Source organism: Callorhinus ursinus, unplaced genomic scaffold (genome assembly GCF_003265705.2).
Source record: "Callorhinus ursinus isolate GAN/ISIS: 27379988/994484 unplaced genomic scaffold, GSC_fseal_2.0 scaffold5, whole genome shotgun sequence".
In the NCBI taxonomy this organism is placed as follows: domain Eukaryota; kingdom Metazoa; phylum Chordata; class Mammalia; order Carnivora; family Otariidae; genus Callorhinus; species Callorhinus ursinus.
In genome coordinates, this window is record NW_027397067.1 from 49,469,129 (window position 1) to 49,496,335 (window position 27,207).

Sequence of the window (27,207 nt, forward strand, 5' to 3'; positions counted from 1 at the left end):
TTCATGATTCTTAAAATTGTATAGGTATTAAGAGTTAAAAGTACACAAATATTAAAGCTTAGAGTTTCCATGTAAGCTTTCATTGTTCTTATAAATGTTTTCAAATGTTTTGTACTAGATTATATTTTCAGAGACTTGATGATTATTTTGTAGTATATATAGTCAGTATTGTAGGTGGTATAATAACACAAATCACATAGCATGGTAAAAGTTGTCAATATTAAAATGGAAACTATGGTAAAAGCACGGTGAATTGTTATACAGCACGTAAGTTGCATCTACCTTTGGGAAACTGTTGAAAATGACTTTAATTGGGAAAGAATCTTTTTATTTGGAGTCTTTCTATCAGTCAGTCTGATTTTTAGACATGGAACTTTAAAGAGACTAATTGGTAGAGTTTCTTGCTCAAACTATTATGCCTAATCAAAATACCATTTATAATGGGGGGTTAGGTGTGAATATACAGCTAGAATATTTAGAAATAGATTGAATAGTCCATATAACAAAAAAATTATAAGCAATGAACAGAAATGCTACTGATTAAGATACATTTACAATATTTCTTTTCTTGTATTTTCTTTTTTTATTATGTTATGTTAATCACCATACATTACATCATTAGTTTTTGATGTAGTTTCCCATGATTCACTGTTTGCATATAACACCCAGTGCTCCATTCAGTGCGTGCCCTCTTTAATACCCATCACCAGGCTAACCCATCCCCCCAACCCCCTCCCCTCTAGAACCCTGTTTGTTTCTCAGAGTCCGTATGTGATTTTCTATAAACTGGTTCTGGTTAAGACCCCTATAATATGGGGAAAGAGAAAATAATTGTAACAACCTAGATTTCAATAAAAAGAGGTAAAGTAAACAGATACTAGGTGAATATAGAGTGAATGCAAATATATGCTGATATCGTTATATCAGAAATACGGATTGACTGATGCATAGGAGTAAAAAGTAAGGAACTGTATAATGTCACAAATACATTGTATTCTAAAGAAAGGCATAATTTTGGATCTGCCTCTTAATTTGTCAGTGTCTTTGAAGGATTAAGTGAAATATAACATCTTAGATGAATTGCTCCATTCTTCTGAATTAAAACTTGTGGGTGAAATACTGTTAAATGCTTTATGATTGCTTAGAGAATTGTACAATTTATCATTCAATTCTTTACCAATTAAATGTTTTCCACCTGATAATAATAAATGCTAGGGCTTGCTTATAGAGGGCAGTAGCAAAGGTAGAGATTAGAGATATAGTACTTGAATTTTCATGGGTTTTCTCCAGGTCCTGAAAAAAAGTATAGTGTCTATAAACACAGCAGTTTTAATTTAAAGGAGAGTATATATGAAATAGTCATGATCTCGTTGGCAAATTATTTGACAGAATATTTTAATATTTTGGAGTAATTGATAGCAGACTCTTCATTGTTTGGTAAGAGTAGTCATAGACTAAAATCTTGCCTTGCTCCTAGCATAGCTTTAATGTACTACCTTAAAATGTATTTTTAAAAACTTTATTCCGTGTTAAGTAACAATGACAATAGTTATCCCAACTTCAGAAATCATGAGCACTGTTCTATTTTTACTTAAATCCAGTAAAAATCAGCATCTACAGTATGATTCACAGGCTTCAGGCAAATTTCATAATCTCTAGAACGAGGTGATTGCTGGATTTAATATTGAATTCAATTTTCTAAGGTATGATTTTTAAAAAGTCCTTAGATGACTTGCTAAGTGCTAATTAATAATAGACTTTCTTTTGGAACTGAATTCTATGATAAATATTCTTTTTTTATCAATCAAATAAAATATATTTCCTATATTGTAAAGGCTCACTATAGTCACTTTATTTATATCCTACTTTCAAAAATTTACATTAATTCCTCAGGAAATGAAGTGTTTCTTTTCTTACCCCCTACCTCTGTCCCATAATAACAAGTGTGATATTAAATAGATTACTAGAAATCCTTAATTTACAAAGAGGTTTTGTTCTAAATGTTTAGTTGTAAAGTGATTGACATTCTAAATATATTTTGCTAAAGAAATCATTTTATAAGCAATTGTTGGATTTTGAAGCCCAACAACAAAAGTCAAATTAACATATAATGTACACCACTACTAAAAGCCGTTCCTTTTACCCACGTTGGTTGCTATTACTGCCAAGGGAACACTAGGGAGAAGAGAAGAACGACTATTTTAGCACATCAGTGGGTTTGATTCTAGAAGAAAAGAACAGATGAAAAGTAGAGATAATCTAAGGGAGAATTAATCAGTTCTTTAATTCAACAGATGTTTTTCAAGCACCTACTAAGTGCAGCTTACATAGATCCAGAATGCTTCTCCTCATGAACCTTAAGTTCTTAGAGTATTGTAGACATTCCTGGATAGAAATGGATACAATTACCTAGGGAATAGGTACAGTGAGGAGGAAGGCCATCGTTAGGCTGAATGCCTTCAAACTATCCAATTTCTCCCTTAACATTTTCTGAATTTTTTTACTTTCTTGCATGGCCATAAGTCCCACATTTTGGAGATTAATTTGCATTAGAAATCTTAAAGCATATCAGTATTTTTGATAATATTATAAAACCAATATCCATTTATTCTGATTTAACCTGATTGTTTTCTTTTGACTCCCATCTGAAATCAAGGATAATGGGGAATTGGAATTTACTCAATTTGAGAGCATGAAATCTTTTGAAAAGGAGGGGTACATGAAAAAGGCTTGGTGAGCTGCTTTTAGGTGGGTTCTAGAGATGAACTACCTTGGAAAATCCTTGATTTAGTAAAACAACAGTTAAGAATTCAGTAGATTTTATATTTTATAAAACAGCTTTAAGTAAAAGAAAGAAAGAAATAGCAACCTAATGACAATACCCAACACATTTCCAAGAAGTTGTATATTTTATATAAATGGGCTACACTCAGTGTAATTACATTACTCAGGTCTTAGTTCAAATGTTCCTTTTCAGGAAGACCTTTCTTATTGAAAGTAGCTTCCCTCAGAGACTTTTTGTAAATTTACCCTGTTTCAATCTTCCTTTATAGTACTTATCACTGTATGGAATTACTTTATTTACTGCTTAATTTATTTGCTTATTGTTTGTCTCCTCTACTAGAAAGAAAGCTTATTGAAGGCAGGGACCTTATGTGTCTTTTCTTGATTGAATTTCCAGCAACCAGAATTAGCTGGCACATATTAAGCCCTAAATAAATATTTGTTGAGTGAATGAATTAATACTGGAACTACAATGGTATAATTGACACAGTCCTTTAAGGTTCAAAATTTAAAGTCTAATGGACAGTACAGAACACCAATTAGGTAATTGTAAATAGGATGGGGTAGTATATGTTGGAGAAATACAGAGGCACAAAAGTGAGCTCTGTTGACCTGATCTTGCTGGTCTATAGTAATGAGGTAATACTGCTTTCAAAATTTATATACATACATACAATTTTAAAATTTCCTATTCAATCCAGACTGGATTTTAGAGAAATTAGAACTTCCTTAAACAATGAGGGCATGGTCAAGATGGGTGAAGGAGAGTGGGAGATACAGGCTTCTAGTTACAGAAGAATAAATCACAGGAATAAAAGGCACAGAAAAAAAAAGTTTTAAAAATAAATGAAGTTTAAAAAATTGCTTTCTTATATACCATATAAATCTGAGAAACACTAGAATCTTACTCTTGGAACAGAATCAATTTCTAGATATTAAATTTGGTTAATGAGTAACCTATATTTTTGGAGACAAATATATTTATTAACTTAGATTGGAAAAAAATAACATACTGAAATGTATTTGAATTCCTAACATAAAGTCTGCATCTAAGGGAGGTTAGATGGTCAGTTTAGAAGAACTGATGTAGAGCACCTGGGTGGCTCAGTTGGTTAAGTGTCTGCCTCAGGTCAGGTCTTGACCCCAGGGTCCTGGGATTGAGCCCCACGTCGGACTCCCTGCTCAGCGGGGAGCCTGCTTCTCCCTCTTCTTCTGCCTTTCCCCTCCTGCTCGTACACAATCTCTCTCTCTCTCTCAAATAAGTAAATAAATAAAATAAAATCTTTTTTAAAAAACCTGATGTAATTATTTTTTAGAGTTTTCTAGAGAAACTCTCATTTATCTCATTTTTTAATATAGTAAGTATATATAAATAGCCAGTTAATGAGATGTGATTTGTTGAAAATTGGCACCAGTTAATTATATCTTGCCAGAAGTATTATTTTTTACTCTCCTTAAAGCTTTCATTTAGGCACACTAACTTGATGAAGTTATGGTAGATCATAACTTAATCGACTGAGCCACCCAGGTGCCCCACATTTCCTTATTCTAATCTATATTATAGTAGGCAGTGTTTAGTTCTTGCCTAATACGTATGTGTTAAAATAATATATGAGTCAATGTGTATAATCTATGTTTCTCACTTTAAAATATAGACTCTCAAAGATTAACTGGCCGTATAGGTTCAAATAACTGGGTAATAACAAAAGTAGGACTAAGAAACCCAGAGCCCTTGATTCTGTTCTTCTTTTTACATTGCCACCGTGCTGAAGTATTTTTTCCTTTAGTCATATATATGAAAAATGACAAAAAAGTAAAATGATTTATGCCTAACAGATACACATATAGGATACTATGTAGGTCAATACTCTAAAATTTATTTTGAGTGCTCTGTTTTGATTGTATATTTTAAAATATAGGAGTCTATGGTTTTACGTAACAGTTGTAACTGAAAAGAGTTGTTTTCAAGTCCTAAATGTATTATATGCAGACATAAGACATAAATGTAAAAAAAGAAATCACATCCACTTGCCTAATCATAAAACAGACTAGTTCCTTCATTTTCTGGCTCAGGGTAGTCTCCCCAGGCTGTGCACCTGTGTGACACTGGAAGGTGGGGGACTTACCGAAGGCGTTACTGTCGAGCTGCAGTTGTTGGCGGGCACATAGGATGTGAAAGTCTCAGTGGCTCCTGGCAAGCTCTTCTTCATGGACCACCCTACTGCTCTCGGCAGCTGAGATAACTGGTGGCAAATTCCCAATGACTCTTGAGCTTCACAGCAGCTTCCTAAAGAACCTTTTGAGAACCCTTGTCTTTGGCTCTGCAGGCTAAGAACAAGATCATTAACTTCTCTGGCCTTCATGGCCGGTGCAGTTGCATAGCTCTTGATAACTGTATTAAAACCCTTACTGCCTGGAAAACCTAGAGTGACTTCTGTTTTTATTAACAAATCTTGATCGGCACGTTGGCAGGCTGTATCTCAGATACAGGGGAGATTCGGTGACATGGGAGACTTTAGAGGAGAATGATGCTGTTGCCGGGTTGGGTCATTCCACATGTAGCCTTTCTCTGCTTTTGCTTTTAGCCTCCCCCCCACCCCCCGCCCAAATAACATCTAAGAAATTCACAACTGAACTATCTAATGTCGGTCATCTTGAACTTCAACTGACCTCACTTTTTATTATCTCCTGTTCATATGGCCTGGCAAAAATCCCTGTAACAGATATTCTGAACTTCTGTCATCTTCAGGAGTCTGGTCCCACTGCTTTTCATGGCTAGTGGTTGACGCTATCTGGGTTCATACCAGAGAAGAGGTCAGTGTGAATATTTTGTTGACAAAGAGTATTATTATGATAACAAGGTCCACTGTGTTGTACCAGTGTTAGAGGGGCAGGTTGAGAACTTAATATACGGTCTCTTCATCTGAGGCTATAAGGAAGTATGTGGGGTCAGATGTGAAGACTAAGACAAGTGCCATTGAGCTGTCCTTAATCTCAATGAAATAGTATAAAAATAGCAGTCCCTTCTGACTTCTACAAAGACTTCATGTGTGTGTGTGATGAATAAGTCATTATTGTTGTTATTTATTTAAATTGCTTATCTCAAGTTAGAGCAATAAAGAAGGGTTGGAGGTATATTGATTTAGATGAACAAATAATAGGAGTGATCTAGGTAGCTGATGAATGAAAAATGATTTTTTAAAAAAGATTTTATTCACTTATTTATTTGAGAGAGAGAGTGGGGAGAAGAGCAGATGGAGAGGGACAAGTAGACTCTGCACCTAGCACAGAGCGGGACATGGGGCTCGATCTCACAACCCCAAGGTCATAACCTGAGCCGAAACCAAGCATTGGATGCTTAACCAACTGAGCCACCCAGGGGCCCCTATGAAAAATGATTTTTAAGAGCCAGCATTTAATTTTAGTCAGAAAGTATTCAACTCTGGAACCAAATTAGTTTGGCATCATTATGTTTTCAAGTGACTTTATATCAAGGTGTCAGGAATAGAGAGAATGTCAGGTGGAGTTTTTCAAAGCTTCTGAATAGCCGTTGGGAGATTGTTGAAGTGTATTGAGCCAAGCAAAGAAATTATAGAAAAGTCCATTTTGCAGCAGCAGAGTATGTTGCTATCTTATTTCAGGGCATAGGTATATTCCATATGTAGTGTGCCAGGCATTAAAGAACCATATCAAAAATACCTTTTAAATTTCCTATTTGAACTGAATAAAATGAATATTAGTAAAACTTTTGTTAAGCATGACTTTAAAAAGAATTTTTTTAAAAAGCAAAAGAACTATTTGAATTTAATTCATCAACCCACCAGTGAATTAATAAAATGTTGAATTGTTTAGATGTTGCTCTTCTCATCATTCTTTTCCTTTGCTTACTTAGGACACGAAGTCCATCAGTATCCAGAGATCAGAATAGAAGATACGACCAAAGAGAAGAACAAGAAGAATATCCACAGTATGCTACTTCAGATAACACCATGCCTAGATCTCCATCAGATTATGCTGATAGGAGGTCTCAGCGTGAACCTCAGTTTTATGAAGAATCTGACCATGTAAATTACAGGGACTCCAACAGGAGAAGTCATAGGCATTCCAAAGAATACATTGTAGATGATGAGGATGCGGAGAGCAGAGATGAGTATGAAAGGCAAAGGAGAGAGGAAGAATACCAGGCGCGCTATCGAAGTGACCCAAATTTGGCCCGTTATCCAGTAAAGCCACAACCCTATGAAGAACAAATGCGTATTCATGCGGAAGTGTCCAGAGCAAGGCATGAGAGAAGGCATAGTGATGTTTCTTTGGCAAATGCTGAGCTGGAAGATTCTAGGATTTCTATGCTGAGGATGGACCGACCATCAAGGCAGAGATCTATATCTGAACGTAGAGCTGCCATGGAAAATCAGCGATCTTACTCAATGGAAAGAACTCGAGAGGCTCAGGGACCAAGTTCTTATCCACAAAGGACCACAAACCATAGTCCTCCCACCCCCCGGAGGAGTCCAATACCCATTGATAGACCAGACATGAGACGTACTGACTCACTGAGGAAACAACACCACTTAGATCCTAGCTCTGCTGTGAGGAAAACAAAACGGGAAAAGATGGAAACAATGTTAAGGAATGATTCTCTCAGTTCTGATCAGTCAGAGTCTGTGAGACCTCCACCACCAAAGCCTCATAAATCAAAGAAGGGAGGTAAAATGCGCCAGGTTTCATTGAGCAGTTCAGAGGAGGAATTAGCTTCCACACCTGAATATACAAGTTGTGATGACGTTGAGATTGAAAGTGAGAGTGTAAGTGAAAAAGGTAAGTACTGTCTTCTAATCACACTTTCCCTATAGTTGATTCCCTGGAGGCTTTCTTTTTAGGTTGTATTTGTGATAAACCCTTAATAGTTAGAGATTACTACCTTTATTTTAAAAGTTTCTTAATGGTGCCAGTTATGTGAAGAAAGTTTCAAGTTTTTAAAAGTAAATATCTTCTGTTGTTCATGTGGAAGAGAAGTTTACTGATTTTTTTAAAAAAAACTTTTTGTTTCTGAAAATTTTCTTGCATCACTTCATGGTGTATTAAAAAATATCTATTAGCTATAGTTGTAAAATAACATTCTGTATGTGTTTCCTTTTACAAATAGCAATGTATTTACTATAGAATATCTGAAAAATTCTTCAGTGTAAAGAATGAAATACAAACTATCCATAATCTTTCCCCCCAAATCTAACCGTTGTTAACATTTTATTCTATTTTCTTCCCTTTTTCCTATGCATGTATATTTCACGTATTTATAAAATTGATATCATGCTACACATAATTTGTATTCTGATTTTTTCAATTGATATCATATCATTAACTTTTTTCCAAGCCATTAGTTGTTCTTTAGAAATACGTTTTAAAAATGGCTGCACTAATAGTCTATCATATTATCATATGGATGTACCACAAACTATTCCTTTATTTGGGGGTGTTGCAGTTGCTTCCAGTTGCTAGCACAAATAATATTCTAATGGTTATCTTTATATAAGAATTTTAATATATATTCATGCTTTGATTCTTACAAGCTTTTGGTTCAGAATACCAACTTGCTTTCCAGGAAGGTTATAACGCTCCATACTCCTGTCAGAAGTTAAAGTTTTCAGTCTCAAAGCACCAAATCTTTGCAGTTGAATAGGCCACAAAAATGCTGTCTCTTTGTCATTTTAATTTGAATTTGATTGTGCAGTTGACTGTTTTGTATTTTATTGGTGTGTGATATCTTCTATGAATTACCTGTTCATTCCTGTTATTTCTTCTGCCCATGTTCCTATTGGGTATTAATTAGTTTTTCTATTACTGATTTATAAGAGCTTTTTATACAGTTAGGATTTTTACCCATTTAACTGTCATGTTTCAAGTGTATTTCCCATATTGATGTTTATCTACTAATTTTCTGTGGTCACTTGGGAATATTGAATTTAATATAGCTGTCTTTGCATCTTTGGTGATTTTTTCCCATTTTTTTATCCATAGAAACTCTTTATTCATCCCCAAGTCAGTTAACTATTTAGCTGTGTATTTTCTCATGTTTTTATTATTAGCTTTTAACCTTTAACTTCTTAATCTTTCTGTAATTTATTTTGGTATATGCCAAAATATACCAGATATGTGAGCATCTAACATGAATCTCCTGTACGACCCACCTCTTGCCCACCACACACAGTTTTCTGACACCATTTGATGAATAATCGACTTCTTCATAAGAATCAACAGGGATCAATAAAGGAATTCAAGAAGGCAGCTAGATATGAAATTAATATGCAATCATTTTGTGCTGTCCCAAAAATAGTTAGAAAAGTGAATGAAAAGCAGTTCCCATTCTGAGCTAAAAACAGAAATGTGATTTAAAAATAACTAATAAGAAATGAGGGGGGCCTAGATGAAGAAAGCTATAAAACTTACTGAGTAACATAAAGGACGATAGATAGTCATTGAGTGAGTAGATATTCATTTCATGTTCCTGATTGGGATGGCTAAATATTATAAAGATGCATGTTCTTTCTAAGCAATGTCTTGGGGTTAAGGCCATTCTAGTTATAATCCCAATTGATGCCTATATTTTAGTTCTACAAATTACTCTGGAAGGTGTACAGAGAAAAAAACTTAACTCTTTTTTCCCCCCTCTATGCCTTTTAGGCTCATTGGGGCAGGGGATTGACAAAAGACGGATTAACAAGAAAAATATTTAGTTTATTATCATGTTCATTATGCGTACATGTGGGAGCTTTCAGCTACCTGAAACTTAAAGGGGTGGTTAGAATTTGTGCTTATATAGTCTCTTTACAGAAGAACAATAGATTTTTAGAGAGATGACAAGACAAAGAAAAAGGACTTTGAGTTTCTAGGGTAGCAAATCATGGGAAGGTGAGTGTATGAGGGAACTGATGGAAGGTAAGGGCTAGCTGGTAAAGTTTGTTATGTAGACTTCTCCAGAGCCATCTCTTGCCTGCTAAAGAGCAATTAACTTCTGTCCTTCCTTATAGAGGGCAGGGGAGACACCTTTACAATTTATGTCCTGCTTTTAGGCAAATGGGAGGGTATGCAGTTTTCTTGTATTTGCTTCTTCTCAGGTGCCTTCTGCTGAAAATAATCCTTATACCAAAATGCATATTAGAACAAATAAATAATAAGAACATAGAAAGTGCCGCAAACCAAAGGGGAAGAGATCAGTTATTCAACAAATGGGCTTGGGGAAGATGCATATACAGTGAAAAAAGAAAACCAAGTTAGAGCCTCATTTTATAGAAGTTGCATTGAGATTATAAATAATAAGAAAATTGTGTTTATTAAAATAGAAAGATCTAGAAGGAGAAACTGTGGATCTTTATTTTATCATAGGACATATAGAAAGTTTATTTCCCAGAAACTGTAATACTTTGTTAGGTATCATTAATAATTTTTAATTTGGTTGTTTTCCATAGTTGCCTGAGTATATAATAATACTAAAAGGTGAGAAAAAGATAGCTTGGTTATCTTTAGTGGATTAGTTTAGATTCTCTTATATACTTCTGTTATTCTTTGCTAAAGTAATGCCTTCAGTTTTACCACTTAAAGATGTAAAAAACACATAAAAATCTCACATAAATAAAAAGCTATACATGAGTTGAATTAAAATCTTACATAATGCTAGTTAGCAGAACTTAAAAAACATTTATCAAATATGGAGAGAAACTTAATGTCCCTCACGTCTGTATCCACCCTGTCTTGAACTCCTAGTAGATGCTGAGAGATGGTTGTTCTTCTCATCTGCCTAATAATCTGCATCACAGGGTGTGGTTTCTGGTCATAATTTACTTCAGCTTTGGAGGAAGAAATTTAAGTAAAACAAACTTTTCCTATTGGATGTTACCCTGGTGGTAATATCCAGTGATATGAAGCTATAGCTGTTGAGAGACCGGGACAGAGATTAAATTTTGTCATACCTTGGCTTTTCATCAAGAGAGAAGCACTTTTGGTTATTTGTGGAAACAGTATCAGTCTAATTTTGGAATAAGCTACTCATTAAGATATCTAGCATTGTGATCCATAGCCATCATTGGTAGTTAACTAATGTTTGAAAATTCCTTCTAGTAATTAGAGAAGTTTTATTAGCAGCATTTTTTCCCTGTATGCTTATATGTGGATATATCATTTTGATGAGGATCAACCAACTTTTAAAAGATAGTTATCTCTTTGCTTTATTATCTCTAGGCTAAATGACCCCAAAGAAGGTGTTTAAAACCTGAGACATCTTTCTCATTGTCTTTACATTTCTGTCTCTTTTCATGTTTGTGCACAACTTTTCAAAAATGTGCAAAGCAGATTTGGATCAAGTAATGTAAAGTGTTAACCAGCATTGCATAGATAGATAGCACCAGGCAGCATTATTATTGCAGAAGGAGTCTTTGCTGGCCCTTGTATGTCATATTATAGCTTCTACTACATAGCAGGATCTTTCCTGATTTTTTTAAAATAATGAAATCTATAATCCACAACAAGCTTATAGGCTTATATAGTTTACTTAAGTATAGTTTACTTAATTTATTTTCTTTGCTGTCCTATTGGCTAGCCTTTTTTTTTTTTTAACTTACACTTTATTGGTGCTTTGGTGGCTTTGGCTCTTCTTACTCATTTGTCATTTGTCTCTGTGAATAGATCTAATTTTAAATATACAGAATTTCACCGAAATTTATAGTAGATGTCATTTCATTCACCATGTTTTATTGAATGATGCTGATAATTACAATTTATGAGTGATTAGGCCATTGTTGTGAAACAGTAACAGGGTTTTATGGAAAGAGCATGGGTTTTAGAGTCAAAGTCCTGACTGTGAAATTCATTAACTCCATGATCTTCTTCTACCTATTTAACCACTCTTGGTCTGTTTCCTCATCTATAAATATAATAGGATGTTCATTGTCTGGTAATTTGTCAAACAGTAGATAGTAAAAACATTTTTAGATTATTTATTTAATGTTTTATGATAGTCAACAATAGCTAAGACTTCTTCGAGACAGCCTTCAAGAGTTTGGAATGAACGTATAGTCATGGTTACATGGATTATGGTCATTTATGTTGATTTCAGCTCTTCTATGATCTGCCACATGTTGAACTAGGCTTGTATTTTTAGGCTAAGAAGAATATACTTTTTAACCATTGAGATACAATTTTGAGATATAAATCAGTGTGTTACTAAATATTAGACATCTATTCCCTTTTTGGCCAAATGCTTTTTAGTGTCTATTATTTGCAAGATGTTAGATTGGACCTAGTAGAAAATATAGAGATGAATAAGACACAGTTTCTTCCCTTAAGAAATTGAGAGTCTAAAATAACTAGCAATATAAGCCCATTGTATTACAGATACTATAAGGACTTCAGAAGGAGAGGCATTGGTTATCTCCACTAATTTTATGTGATTTCTATGTTTTGTAACACTTGTCTCTTAACCATGATATAGTTTGCTCTTTACAATGCTGTAGTGTATCTTCCTCATATTTTGTGTTGGGTTAGAAAATTGCAAACTGATTTTTTCTTTTTTTTGTCTTCAGATTATGGAAAGAGATATGTCTTAGATTGCTGATGTCATAGTATCTCTGAATCTAATTGCTAGACATCTCTCTCAAAGTTTAAAATATATTTTTTTCCTAAGGTTTAAAAAGAAATATTGACCTTCCAGTCTTATCTATGATTTCCTTATTAAATAGTCTAGAGCACATTTCTCAGTTTCAGTACTATTGACATTTGGGGCTAGATAATTGTTTTGCAGGACTGTCTTGTGCATTATAAGGTGCTTAGCAGCATCTTTAGCCTCTACCCACTAGATGCTAGTGGCATGCCAACCCCCAGTTATGACAACCTAAAATATCTCCAGAAATTGTCAAATATCCCTTGTGGGGCAAAGCCCCCCATAACCATCTCCACCCTCCATCCTTGGCCTCTCCACTTATTTTCCTTCTCTCCTCACTTTTAGAATCAAATGAGAGTCATGGCCAGCATTAAAAAAAAAAAAAGGAAGAAGAAGAGGGAGTCTGGAACAGGATAGAGTAGAAAATATCAGAGTAGAGTACACAGAATAAGGGTAATTGATCTATAAAATGGTTTTTCTCTACAGGCCCACAATGTAAAATATGTATTTCTTACTGTAGATCATGGCCAAAAAATGTTTTAAAGCCCTGCTCCCTTATGTTCTGATTTTGTGATTCACTTGATGCTAGTATTTCCTGCCTTCCCTCTACCCCCCATCTTCTTCTAGACCCAGAGAAATGTCTAAAAATGTTGTTCAGTGGCTAAATGATGTATTATAAACATACTTTTTCTTATTTGGTATATTTTAATTTTAGTATTATAACGCAATGTATTTTTCACTTTAGTTACATAGTCATGCTGTCAATCATTTGCTCAACTCACAAAGGATTCTGTGTTTTTTGTTTTGTTTTGTTTTGTTTTTAAGCAATGAGGTCATTGTAAAGAGTTTTAGTTTTCCCCATCTGCTGGGTTCTAACCTGACTGATTTTACTTGGTTGTTGCAGGTCTCTTTTGTTTTCCTGTAAAATCGTGAGGGACTGGACTGGTAAATGCAGGCATACATGTGTATGGCAGTGAAACATTTGATTCGATTATTAGACTCTTGAAAGTAGCACATCTTTTAACTTATTTTTGGGAAAGACTGAGTGGAGATGTGAAGGTGGAGCAATTTGGAGAACAGATCCAGAACAGGAAAATGGGGCGATAGACTGCAGATCTCCAGATACAGGCACGAGTCTTAAAGTATTAAAAACAAGTGCTAAAGATATCAGCTTTATATATGTCTGAGTTTGGGTGTCAGTATCAATAGTGAAATTTATCCCCTGTATAATCTCAAGTTTCATATAATTTTTAAGTAACTGATTTATGGTATATGTTTATAAAGAAAATAGGCTATTGAAATGATAGCCAATGTTCATTAGAAATTTGAAGAAAATGTTGATTTATGGTATTTGAGACGAATTAAACATGTAAAGAATTCTGAGCCAAATGGACTAAAAAACTTTTAGAATAAGTTGTAATAATGGGAATATTTAAAATTTTTTTGTTATCTATTTTATTACTAAGACTTCCACAAGTAAAATTTTTAAAAGTTAAAGGTTGAATACTTTCTTGTATATTCACTCCATCTGTTGATAAAATAATTTTATACTAAATAATTATTCCAATTGTAATATGAGTCTTAGGGCTTCACTATGGGATAAAAAGAACTCAACTGCATTGAAGTTACATGGTTATAATTAATCACTCTTGCTATATTAGGCAACACTATGAAATTATTTCATCAAGTTCTATTTTAAATAGGATACTTTTTATCAGATGAGAAATAAACTTGCAAATACATATCATGAATCTGATTCCAGACTTGAAATTATATAACGTAAATATAAACAGATTAAGAAGTTAAATGAACTCAAAGTTAATTTGTAAAGTGCATAACCAGAAGGTAAATTTACAAATGGGAATAAATAATTTTTTGTTTCCTGATAAATTGTAGCACATGAATGTTGAAGATGGTAATTCTTTTCTTTGCAAAAATATTTCCTTGTTAATTATAGATGAAACACTATGTTAAGCATTTGCCTAAAGAAAAAGGATTATTTTTAATGGAAGACATACTACCCAACTGAGCAAGAAAATAATCTTACAATCTTGTGGGATATTTGAGAGGGTGCTTAGCTAGTTGAGTGAAAAATTAAAAGCAAAATTAAATTATGGATTAGTTGTTGAACTTAGTTTGGTTTATAGAAGTCTGTTAAGTTGGATTAGAATTCAATAGATGATACTTTAGATATTGATATTTAGTACAGCTTAAAAACTGATAATGAAATTTATTCAGTAGATAGAAAAATATAGAGCTTTGTGAAAAGCATATTGTTATTATTTGATAAAAAGTATAACAGAGCAGGTACTCTAATGGTGTTACAAATGCTGCATAAGCCAATTATATTTGAGTTAAAAAAAAGCATTGAAATAGAAAAGTTGGGTCTAATTCAACATCTCAATCAGTATTCAGTAAATTCATTCATTCATTCACTCATACATCATTCTTTATTTCATTCAACTAAAATATATTAAATGTCAAAATCGTACTAGAATATGAAATATGAAAGTATTTTTATGACCCTAGAATTGCTTTTTTTTTTTTTTTTTGTAGAACAAGAGTAAGAACTTGTGCTGTAAATCTGACTGCATTTATGCTAGCTGGCTCATCCAAGAAAATTATACATGGGTTGGGCTTTTATTTTTGTTAGCTTATGATAGAAACTATTTTCCTTTCTAGGATATATCCATGAGAAGAGATTTTTCAGGAAATATTTGGGGTATGCTTCAAAGCAGAAGGGCAGCTCAAATTATTGCCATATATAACCTCATTCTCCCTGGAACTGCTTATCTGCCTCTTTTTGTAGGGCTTAGCTTGGTTAAGAGCAAATAAAGTGAGCCTGACATAGTAAAGTTCAAGGATGGACTCCTACAGTACAAGACTGATGTTTGTTAATTCTTTTAACAGAGGAACTAATGAAATATAGGTAAAGGTTTAATTTATAGGAATCTAAGATGCTCCTGATACTTTTGTCTAAATCTTGAAATATATAATTATAATTAAGTTTTTGAATGGACTGTTGAATAAAATAATAAGATCTATGAAAATCATGAACTTGAATGGAAGACTAAGATGATAAGAACAATTTAGAATAAGAACAATTTAGACTATATGTAAGGTGAAGGACATCAAAATAAGGAATTAGCTAAAAGAGAATAAAAGATGTTAAGATTCTGGGTTAAGAATAAATGGATATGAATGGAATACTTTCCAGTCTCTTCAAATGCATTTTAGATATGACTGTATTTTACAAAACAGTACACAGATTCAGAAGTGTGTGTGTGTGTGTGTGTGTGTGTGTGTGTGTGTGTGTCAGTAGATTGAGCTTTAAATTTTATTCTTACAGATGATTCTATAAGCTACTTTATTTCAGCACATCCCCTGCTCTGTACATGTTGGGAATTTTTTAAAGAGAAAATTTATTTCCCATGGGACTACTAACCTGTGCTTTGTAACTGAAGATACCTAAGGTTTAATTAACCTAGAATTTGGGTCTCATATCCTATTCTTAGATGGTAGGAGGGGGCAACTCTCCAAATTTTACTGAGGAAAAAGGAAATACGTATTTCTAATTTTGAACTTTATATGGATTTTCCCCAAGAAATAATGTTATGTGTTAATAAATTATAACTTTTTATTCATTTGATTCTGCAAATTTAGGGAGCCAGTTCTAGCTACTAAGTTAGGTACTTTGACCCTGTGGTGCAAAAGGCATACATCTCAGTTTTTGTTTTGCTTTCTTAATCTGGAAAATGTTTTTTATTTCACCTTTATTTTTGAAGGGTAATTTCTTTAGATATAGAATGTTTGGTTGACAGGCTTTCCACCTTCTTTCAGCACTTTGTACATGTCATTCCATTTTTTTCTAGAGATAAAGGGTCTTGTGTCTTGATGTTTTCAATATATTCTCTTTGTCTTTGGATTTTAGCAGTTTGTCCTGTCTAGGTTTAGGTCTCTTGTGTATATCCTACTTAGGGATCATGAAGCTTTGCGGATCTATAGCGTAATGTTTTTCCTTAAATTTGGGAAGTTTTCAGTCATTATTTCTTCAACTAGTTTTTCTGCTTCTTCCCCCACCCCCAGAGGAATCACACACACACACACACACACACACACACACACACTTCTTTGAGCTTTGAGCTCAATTTTTCTGTAAAGCTAAAACTACTCAAAAAAAATTTTTTAAACATGAAGAAATGGCCACGATTCTATAAGTATTCATGAAGACAAACCCAGACTAATATCAAAACAAACAAACAAAAACAAAGTTCAGCCAGTTCTCAAGTCACTCTTAGGTTTTACTTACTACCAGGCTCTTTTGGCATTTCCCCTGAACATGGTGTAGTTTCCTAGTCAGTCTGAAAAGTGACTAGCTTTTTTCTGTGGGTCTCTCATTTCTGATGTCCCTCTGCAACATTTCTGGTTGGTCTGCCATTTATTATATGGGACTGCAGTCTTAGGGTAGCAAAACTGCTGATATTCTCTGTTTCCTATTGACTTTGTCTCTTTGAGCTGACAGAGCCATGGGTTTTCATCCCCACCCCAAATCAAATAGTGAAGATCTGGTAGCAGAGCTGTTGCTTTTTCCAGACAGCCCCACACTGCTAAAACTATTGATTCTTCCCATAGACCCCTTCTTTTCTATGTACTGTGCTGGAAGAGGGTTATGGGAGCAATCCCAGGTAAGAAGGTAACAGACTTCTGTTGTTATTATCTGAACTTATAGCAGTTTTTCTCAATTTTTTATGTGTCTTTGATTTCCGTAGCCATGCAGTTGTTGTCTTTGATAATTTTGTCCAGGCTTGTACTTGGTTTTGTGAAGAGAATTAGTTGATACTTCATGCCACTAATCCAGAGGCTCCTCATTTGTCATGATTTTGTGAGGGTGGAATTCAGGCAGGATTCAGTTGGGTTTTTTTTTTTCTTCTTCTTCATTTGGTGTTACTGAGTTTAATTGGTGGAATTTAATTGGTAGGATGGACTGTTCTAGAGGGTTGAAGATGCCTTTGCTTACATATCTAGCACCTTGGCAGGCATGGTTGGAAGACTGCTCAGCTGGTATTCTGAATCAATGCACCTACGTTTGGCCTCTTCAACATAGAAGTCTCTAGTTAGTAGGACTTTTTATATGATGGCCCAAGGCTAGTATTTATTTTGACCTAGCTTTGAAGTCATGCAGCATCATTCCCATCATATTCTTGGTTATAAACAAGTTATAGTAAACAAGTTACATAAAATGGAAGGAGTCTATAAAAGGGCATGAACACTATGAGACACAGTTCACTGAGGGACCATCCTTGGAGTCTAGCTCCCATAAAGGCTTTAATGTGTGATATGTAGGTTTTTTTTTTTCTCATTCGCATGAGTTTATTCACAAGCCTCTTCTCTAGACATCATTTTCCTCAATCTTTCAGTTTTTTTTTTCTTTCTAGGCTTCTGACCAGTTAGCCAAGTCATTAGCCCAAGTCTGTGTCCCTATATTCTTACCCATGGCACTTCTCTTTCTATCACAAGGTGGATGACCAGATAGAGCATCTAAAGCCCTGTCTGTTCAAAGGATTTGCCTTACTGATGTCTTCAAGACTACCCCAATGGGACAGCAACAATCTACTTTTGGCTCAATATATATATATTGAGCGGACCTATCTATGAACCAGGCATGACTTTGTCTCCTTTTTCCACAGTCATAATGGCCCCTTATATGGCCATAGATGTGAGCTGAGGAAGAGACAGTGATACTATAATAGTAGTTGGTGTTTAAGTCTGCGCCACCTGCTCATGCATTTTTCTTATATCCCCTGGCCCTACTTATGCTCAAACATGGATGCATCACTTCTATCTTACAATGGATTGTTGTTTGACATGTCGAACCTTTTGATTTGTTGAGCCTAACAGACCCTAGCTTATGTTGGGCACTTCTGGCCCTTTGGTCACTTGATCAGATCTTTGTCCCTACCAAAGCCAGGAGCATACCAGGGGCAGTTTTTCAAGTATTCTCCACTGCAGGCTGCATGGTCTTGATCCACAAACCTAGGAATGTACATCCTGATTCCCCTATTGAGGCTTGCCATAAATTTCACATGGGGTCTTTCCCCACCATTGATGCTTCTAATAGCGCACCTTCTGTTGCACTGTATGACCCAAGTGTCAGGGCTGCTCACATTATAGCCTGAACTTAATTTAGAGCTGCTTCTTGCTCTGGGTTCCATTCGAAGCCAGCAACCTTCTATAATTCTTGGTAAGTGAATCAAAGCAGTATTCTGCAGTGTGGAATATGTTGCCTTCAAAATCCGGAGGCTGTCTATCAGGGATTTGTGCTTTTTTCTCATTGGTGGTAGGTACAAGATATAATAATTTTTCTTTTGCTTTGGAGGGATGATCAGCCATACCCATGACCATTGGGTCTCTGTAGGATTATCTTCTACCCTCAGGAGAAGATGTGTCTAAACAAGGTCTCCAATATAATTGCCACTTCTTTCTCACTGATACAGCGAACCAATGTGATGTTCTCTGGAGTGTCCTTATGGTCTTGGTTTTGGGGGCTATATTATGATAGAGGGCAGTAGAGTTAACATAACCCTGGGGAAGACTAGTCAATACGCATTCTTGTCCATTCCAAGCATATGTGAATGATTCCTGTGTTTCTTGATAGGGATGGGAAAAGACACATTTGTCGCTTCAGTGGCTTTATTTCATATATTTGAGTCCATATTAGTTGTCTCTAGGAAGGATACCAGGATGTCATAGCAGTTTTGACTGGGGCTACCTGGTTGAGTTTATAGTACTCCATTGTCATCTTCCAGGATGTGTTGATGCTTGTTTTTTTAGGCACCACCCTGGGAAATTAAAAGGAGGATATAATGTGAACCATCATGTTGGCATCCTTTGTTTTTGATTTAATCTTTGCTGGTTGGGGAGGGCATTATCATAGCTTCCACATGACTTTTCCCATTTGATAGTTTTAACTCCACAAGCCAAGGAGCATTAGTTCTTTCAAATACCAAGTCTGCCCATTTGGGGACTGCGGCAATTACTCCTGTAACAACTGCATAACCTGTAAACAACACCTGTGGGGAAATAAGGGCAGAAAGACTTGGAAGAGAAGTTAAATTGTGGTCAGGTGTTTCAACTAAACCCACAGGAGTTTGAAGCTGGGGTAGATCTTCAGAGATGACCTAATTAAGGAAGGGGTCAGGAGGGCTAGATATGGCTGCTCCCTGGGGAGGGCAAGGTGGGTCTTGGCCAGAGTATATTTCTAGGGTGAAGGACTCAGCTATAAGCAGTGAGCATGCAACACTTGGGGCAGCTTGAGGAATGAGCACAATTATAGACGGTATACAGCAACATCCAGTAAGATTTTTTTCTTAGAATTGTCCCCTTATTTTTACAAGAGGGATATAACAATTTTAAGCCTCTCTTACTCATATGCCCTTTTGAAACTGACGGAAAATTTTCTAGAAGTTTCCTCTGTAGACTTCTTCATATATATGTATTTTTTGGGATGTGTATTTGTGCCATAGTTGCTACTCATGCCAGTTCCTAATTAACCACTGATGGTAGAGTTAGAATTTTCGAGATTGGCTTAGAGTTCCCAGTTCTAAGGGGATAAGAAATGACTGGTAGATAACCATTTATGCCTGCCAGAGATATTCATTGTAAGGATTATAATAATGCAAAACTGGAAATAATTCATATGTCCAAAAATAGTGTGATGGAGCTTGCTTGTGCCAGCTTGTGAGAACTAGTTGTGTGCATCTCTTCCCAACTCCACATTCAATGACATAATTTTGGTAGCTCAAAATTGGCCAAACTGGAAGTATTTGCACCATAAAAATAGACAAACGTTACAAAACAGGTCCTGTTTTTCTCCCAGAAAACTGGTAGGTAAACATTAATCACCGTACCACTGATATCTATTTGAAGTTTTGATAACCTGTGGAGACTATGGCAACAAGGAAAATTGTCCAGGGTATAATGTAAACTTTTTTAGAAGCTTAATTGAAACTTATATCTGCTATGTTAAAATGACATGTGCATATAGAACCAGAAAGAAATAAGGACAAATTAGAAGTTTTATTTCTTGGAGCAGTAGTTTGTAGGAAAAATTTAATGTAGAATTTCATTAGTGTGGCTATAATATTTATGTAATAAACATGAAAAAAGGAAGTTCTATTGATTAAATTGTCTTACTATATTTCATTTTTAGTGATCATCCCCCCGGACACTCTCAGAGTACATATAAAAAATATTGTAAATATAATCTTATATATTACATAGGTCATGCTTAATGCCTAAAACATGTAAAAAAAACTGTATTTACTTTATAGCAACATTCATTTCTCCATAACATTTTCCTTACAACTCCATCAAATTTCTAGATTGTTGAATTTTTATGGTTCACGCTTTATCTTTCCTAGCTCCACTTCATGCACTTAACATTTTTATATGGTGTCTTCTGTCAAGATTTATTTTATATCAGGTATGCTAATAAATTGCATATCTATTTTAATCCAGCTCCCATTTAAAAGATAAATCTACTTTATATAAACCACATTTTAAGGAACAGGTTTTATTAATTAAACACTTCTAATGTTAGAAAAGTAGAAGGGCTAGTACAGGTACTTTTTTAGTATTAGGCTACCTTGAGAGCTATAGAGAAAAGGGATAATATGTTATACAACCTAATGCCTATTCCCCTCTCCTGCCCCTGAAAATCCCCTTTTGGTAGACTTTCTTTGAAATTAAGATTGTATTTAAATTTTAAATTTAGCTATATTTTGAAAAAAATCTTGTCATTAAACTTTGGATTGCATTTTGATTGGTTTGCTTTCTCTCTCTCTATTTTTTCTTTTTTCTCTTCATTAAGTCAGTGATATCACCCCTCCTCCAAAACAATGAGTGACTGGATGAGGAAAGCTGTACACTGGTAACAGATTGCCTGGATTAAAATCCCAGTTCCTTGAGCAGTTTTCTTTTGTTTTGTTTTGTTGTTTTTTCACTTATTGTTTTGTTGTTTACTAACCTCATTTGCTACACCTGTAAATACATGTCATAATAGCATCTATTCCACATGGTTGTTATAAAGGTTAAATAGGTTAATGTGAATATTTTAACATAAATAAGCCATACTAAAAGTACTCTTCTGAAATTTGCTTTTCTGATTCAGTAATATCATCATTCATTTTACCTGTCAGCCTGATTCTTTGTAAAAACTTTCTAGGGACGCCTGGGTGGCTCAGTCAGTTAAGCGTCTGCCTTTGGCTCAGGTCATGATCCCAGGTCCTGGGATCAAGTCCCACACTGGGCTCATTGTTCAGCGGGAAGCCTGCTTCTCCCTCTGTCTGCTGCTCCCCCTGCTTGTGCTCTCTCTCTCTCTCTGACAACTAAATAAAATCTTAAAAAAAAATCTTTCCAATAATTTGTATTTGACATACATTTTTCCAAGACATTTTCTGCTGTGAAGAATGCTGAAACAATTATTCCAACTAAGCTTAAATATTCTGTACTTGAAGTTCTGATAGTTCCCTCTATAGCTAGAGCCAACAATTAATTTATCAATTTTTGAAACACTGTCAGTAAAGAGGGCATTTGCTTAATGGTTAATACTATACTTTTTTTATACTTTTTTTATACATTTTAACTAGAAATTTAAGGTTTTAACTATATTTTCTATTACCAAGAAATGGATAAGTACTATCTCAATTGTATTCATTTGGATATGTTTGGGAGAGTTAAATATATGATGTTTGGAATGAAAAAAAGAAGAAAAGAGAAATTTGTAAGCCATTGAGGAGCTGGTATGGTTGATAGGTTTATTAATTATCTTTCTATAGAGAGACAGTGTGGTATATTAGAAAGAGCAATGGATTGAAGATATAGGTTCTATTCTAGGCTCTGCCAGTGACCGCATTGTAATCTTTGGAAGATTATTTAATTTTCTGGGCTTCAATTTCTTCTTTAAAATGAGGAAAATAGACTAATTCAATATTTTTAAAACTATGCTCAATGAAGCACCGGATATCTGTGCTAATGTTTTAAGAACTGCTGAAGAGGATATGAGGATATGGAGGTGCATCTGGATCTTCCACTTTGTTTCAGCCAAACTTTGTTCTTAACCAGTTTGTATTTGGAGGTTTTGTTAGGAAGGAGGCTACATTGTGTAAAGAAGTGTAGCAAAGACTAGACTTGTTATTTGAGTTCATTAATTTATTCAGTTAATGTTTATGTTCCATGCACTACTCTGTATGCCAGAGTCTACAACAGTTTTTAAAAAAAATACTATAGAGAATGAGCTTCTTAATTGTTTTGTTTTGTTTTCCTGTTAGACACTATGTAACCTCCTTGAAGATCTTATTTATGTTCTTTCTTGTTGTATCACCGTTATTAGCCTGAGTCCTGGCACCTGGTAGGCTCTCAACAGATATTTTTTGAATAAATGGGTGACTGTATGGAACAATGAATGACTGAATGAGTGAAACAGTGTTTTTATGATTTCTTTTTGCTCCAACATGGTATGATTTCTCTCAGTTACATATTAGCTTAAAAAATTATTTTGCTTTGATTATAAAGCTCAGAGTGTACTACATAATATCAAATAAAACAAATGAAAGAATTTTTAAGTAAAAAACATAAAATTAGAACTATTTATAAAAACAACATGAAGGGGCACCTGGGTGGCTCAGTCAGTTAAGCATCTTCCTTCGGCTCAGGTCATGATCTCAGGGTCCTTGGATCAAGCCCCAGGTGGGGCTCTCTGCTCAGCAGGGAGTCTGCTTCTCCCTGTCCCTCTGTGCATTCTCTCTCACTCTTGCTCTTTCTCAAGTAAATAAATAAAATCTTAGGAAAAAACCCCACAACTTGGAAACAATAAATAAATAGACTTCACATATAGTTATGAAAGCACATTCTTATGGACCTACTTTCCTAATTGTGAGAGAATCAGGTTATCTCAGTTCAGATGAAATGAATATAACCCAAATGATAAGAGGAATACTTACTAAAATTTAAGTAATGGATTTTTAAATAAATTTAATAAATTTAGATAAAAAATGGAGTTTTTTTTCTTGCTTACTGCATTGGATTAATTTTATTTTTAACCACTTTTAGATAGCTCCTTAAAATCGTTTAAAATCCATTGAAAAGTAATTACTTAATCAAGGTTATTTTTAATATCATGCATAATTAGAGGCTGATTTGGATTATGTGACCTTTGAGTTACTAAATAGGATAAAATCTGTAGGATAATAATTCCATAGAATGTATTTTTAGCACAGGATTTAAGAATGTGAATTTTCAAGACAGACTACATGGGTTTTTAATCCTGGTTCTACTATAGCCTAATAATGTGATCTTGGGCAAATTATTTGAACCTCTCAATTATACTTTTCTCACCTGCAAAATATATCACCGTTATCTAATTTAAATGGTTATTGTGAGGGTTAAGTAAGATAATCCTATAGAGTGTGCATTCCAGTTACTACAAATAACACCAAAACTTAGTGGCATAAAACAACCATTAAATATGCTCATGGTGTCTGTGGGTCAGGAATTTGAACAGGGCTTAGCAGGGACTGATTGTTTCTGTTCTTGTCTGGGACCTCAGTGAGGATGAGCGGTGGGGAGGCTGGAACAGCTGAGCCTCCTCAGGTATTTCTCTCTCTCTCTCTCTCTCTCTCTCTCTCTCTCTCTCTCTCCATGTGATCGCTCTAGAATGGCAGCCTCAAGGAAATGGACTTCTTATGGATTCACAGTTCCCAAAGCACATGTTCTGAGACAATGTCAGAAGGAAACCATGCTGTCCTTTTAAATCAAGCATTTTATTGTTCTCTTAATACATAAAACAGTCGATGTTATCTCACATGTGATGAAATTAGTTACGTGAGTTGATAATAAAGATCAACAATTCCCAAACATTGTTTCCAGCATGAAACATAATTCATACTCAGGTCATATTCCTTTCCTAGTGATATGGATAATTTCTAATTTCTTGTGTAGCTTTACTCCTCTCCTTTCTTTTTCATTAACGAAATTGAGATTGATAGTAGCATAGATGCAATTTTGAATTAATTCTACTTTGAAATTTACTTTGGGTAAAAAAATTATATAATTTGTAAACTACATTACTTTATCAGTACTAGCATTGCTTGTGACAGTTTACAACCGTGTTATAACATAGTGGCAGAGTACTACTGATGCGGATCATGAAATAATACCCAATTACAGGTTGAGGGAAAGATTATTTGCTAATATTCTACTACTTACCATTTCCCAAGCATATTATATATATTCATATTGGCAGCAGTAGTTTGATATATTCTCCTTTCTTTGCCAAGATTGTACATGTTGTTTCCCATTAAGAAAGTGAAAACCTCCAGTAAGTAAAAATTTACTGTATCTCTCAAGGTACAGTTTAAATATCACCTATAAGCATTTCCTAAATACTAATCTCTCCTTTTTCTGAATAATCAACAATTTTTTTCATGAAATGCCACAATTTTGATTCAAAGAAACAAATTTTTCTACATTATAATATCTTAGGAATAGAGGTAATTCTTACCATTAAATGCTTATCATTGTTTAATGGTAGCATTTTTTTTTAGTGATACATGAGATAATTGGTATATATTACAATTGATAGCAACTTAGATGAAGTGAAATAGAATACTGTGGATGTATATTATATTAAGGTATGTTACACTATGTTATACTGTGTTATATATTTTACCTACCTATCTTTCTAGAATGTGAGTTTCTTGAGATCCTATTTGTACCCACAGAACCTAGAACAGTTTTACACTGTGTAATAATTAAAATGAATTCTAATGGATGTAATATATACCATCGTTGTATGATCAATATATTCTTCTTTAATAACATGTGATTGATTAAAATTGATTAAAATCACATGTAATTAAAGAAGAATATATTAATAACACCAGAGGAGCAAGATTAAAAAAAAACAAGCTAATTATGAATAATGTTTATCTTTCTATTTAAAGTGCTAATGTATTTTGAGTAGTCTTGGTTTTGCCTTGGAGGTTGAAACTTGGTCTAAAGAATCTATCTGGCCTTTAGATCTACTGACTTTTATATTTTGGTCCATATCTTTAAAATTTGCTGCTTTGGAAGCTGGCAGTGTATTAGGAACAAATTACCATAAACCTAGTGGCTTAAAACAATACGTATTTACTATCTCACAATTTCTGTTATTCAGGAGTCTCAGCATGGCTTAGCTGTGCACTCTGCTTAGAGTCTCAAAGCTACAATAAGTGTGTTGGCTGGGCTGTGTTCTTATCTGGAGGCTCAACTGTGGAAGAATCTGATTCCAAGTTCAGTGAAATTGTCCGCAGAATTCATTTCCTTGTGACTGGATACTACCCAAAGTTCCTAGATGGTACACACAGTTCCAAAAGACAGCCTGCTGTTCCTTGGCACATGGGCTTCTCATCATGGCTGCTTACTTCATCAAGCTAGCAAAGATAATCTCTAGAGCAAATTGACTAGCTACACAGTCTTGCTAATGATATCATGGGAGTGACAGTCCATCACCTTGTCATTTCACCATCTTAATTAGGAGCAAAAGCATGAACACCACAAGGTGGGGATAATGGGGCACCACCTTAGAATCGGTTTTCCACATATACCCTAACAGTTGTTTCTGAAGCAACTCCATGGAACATAGTTGGAAAATCATTGCCTTAGAGAATATTCACTCTATATAGCTTTTTTTTTTTTTTTAACTTTGAGTCTCCTTTAATACTGAACATTTTCTTTATGGAGGAAATACTTACATCTTATTATCAGTTTTAATGGTTACCTTATGAAGAAAAATGACCTTCCAGGAAGGTTTCAGCATTATGTCTCAAAATACGGTTCCCGAAACACTTGTTCCATTAGAAAGGTTAGTGTTCCAGTTAGGTTTGTGGAAACTATATGTTATATAATTCATGTAAAGAAACATATTGTCATTACTATGTGAAAAATCCTTCACTCCAGAAATCTATTTAATTACATTTAATCTAGAGTTTTCCAAACTTATTTGACTAGAGGACCTTTATGTTACTCGACCTATTAACATTTTGCAATCAGTGATCCATGTTGGGAAATGCCAACATTTATAACTTGACAAGTTGAAAAGGAGGGCAAAATATCAGGAAGAGAAATGAGAGGAAAAATAAAAGATTATAAATGAATTTTCCCTATCTATTTTAGAATGGAAGTTTGATTATTTCATTTTAATAATGATCAAATGGGGATGACTCTACAATTTGCAGAGAACTTTCATTACCATTATCATATTTAAACCTCTTAACAATCTGTGAGATATCACAGTTAATCTCTTTTTATATGGATGAGGAAATGAGGAAATGAGGCCTAATGTACTACTTGACTTGCCCAAGTCTTAAAATTAATAAGGAATGAAACAGATACTTTAACACAGGTTTTGTGGCTTTAGCTACAAAACTCTTTCTGTCACCATATGCTGTGGACTTAAATTTGGTTTAACTTAAAAATAAGGATATTGAAGAATACTTTTATATAATATGTGATTTAATTATAAACCTCTGTTAAAATAATGAAAACAATGACATAAACAGTTAATAAACTCTTGCATTCACTTAATGACTTAGAAAAAAATGTAATATAGAATATTCAAACTTTTTTCTCTGTGTATTCAACACACACACACACACACACACACACACACTGTTGGATTAGTTTGTGTTTTACAGTAGAGGTAAGTGAAGGAGAAAATCTTAGCCTAAGAT

At 34.4% G+C, this 27,207-nt stretch overlaps 1 protein-coding gene across 36 annotated transcripts in view; it reads left to right on the top strand.

Annotated features, from left to right (window-relative positions):
* RIMS2 (regulating synaptic membrane exocytosis 2) overlaps window positions 1–27,207 on the top strand; it is a 587,791-nt gene that overhangs the window by 261,192 nt on the left and 299,392 nt on the right. For all 36 annotated transcript variants that reach the window (XM_073893075.1, XM_073893081.1, XM_073893077.1 and 33 more), the window contains one exon: window positions 6,677–7,602. In XM_073893075.1, the coding sequence (XP_073749176.1) occupies window positions 6,677–7,602 (926 nt within the window). The remainder of the gene's footprint in view (window positions 1–6,676; window positions 7,603–27,207) is intronic.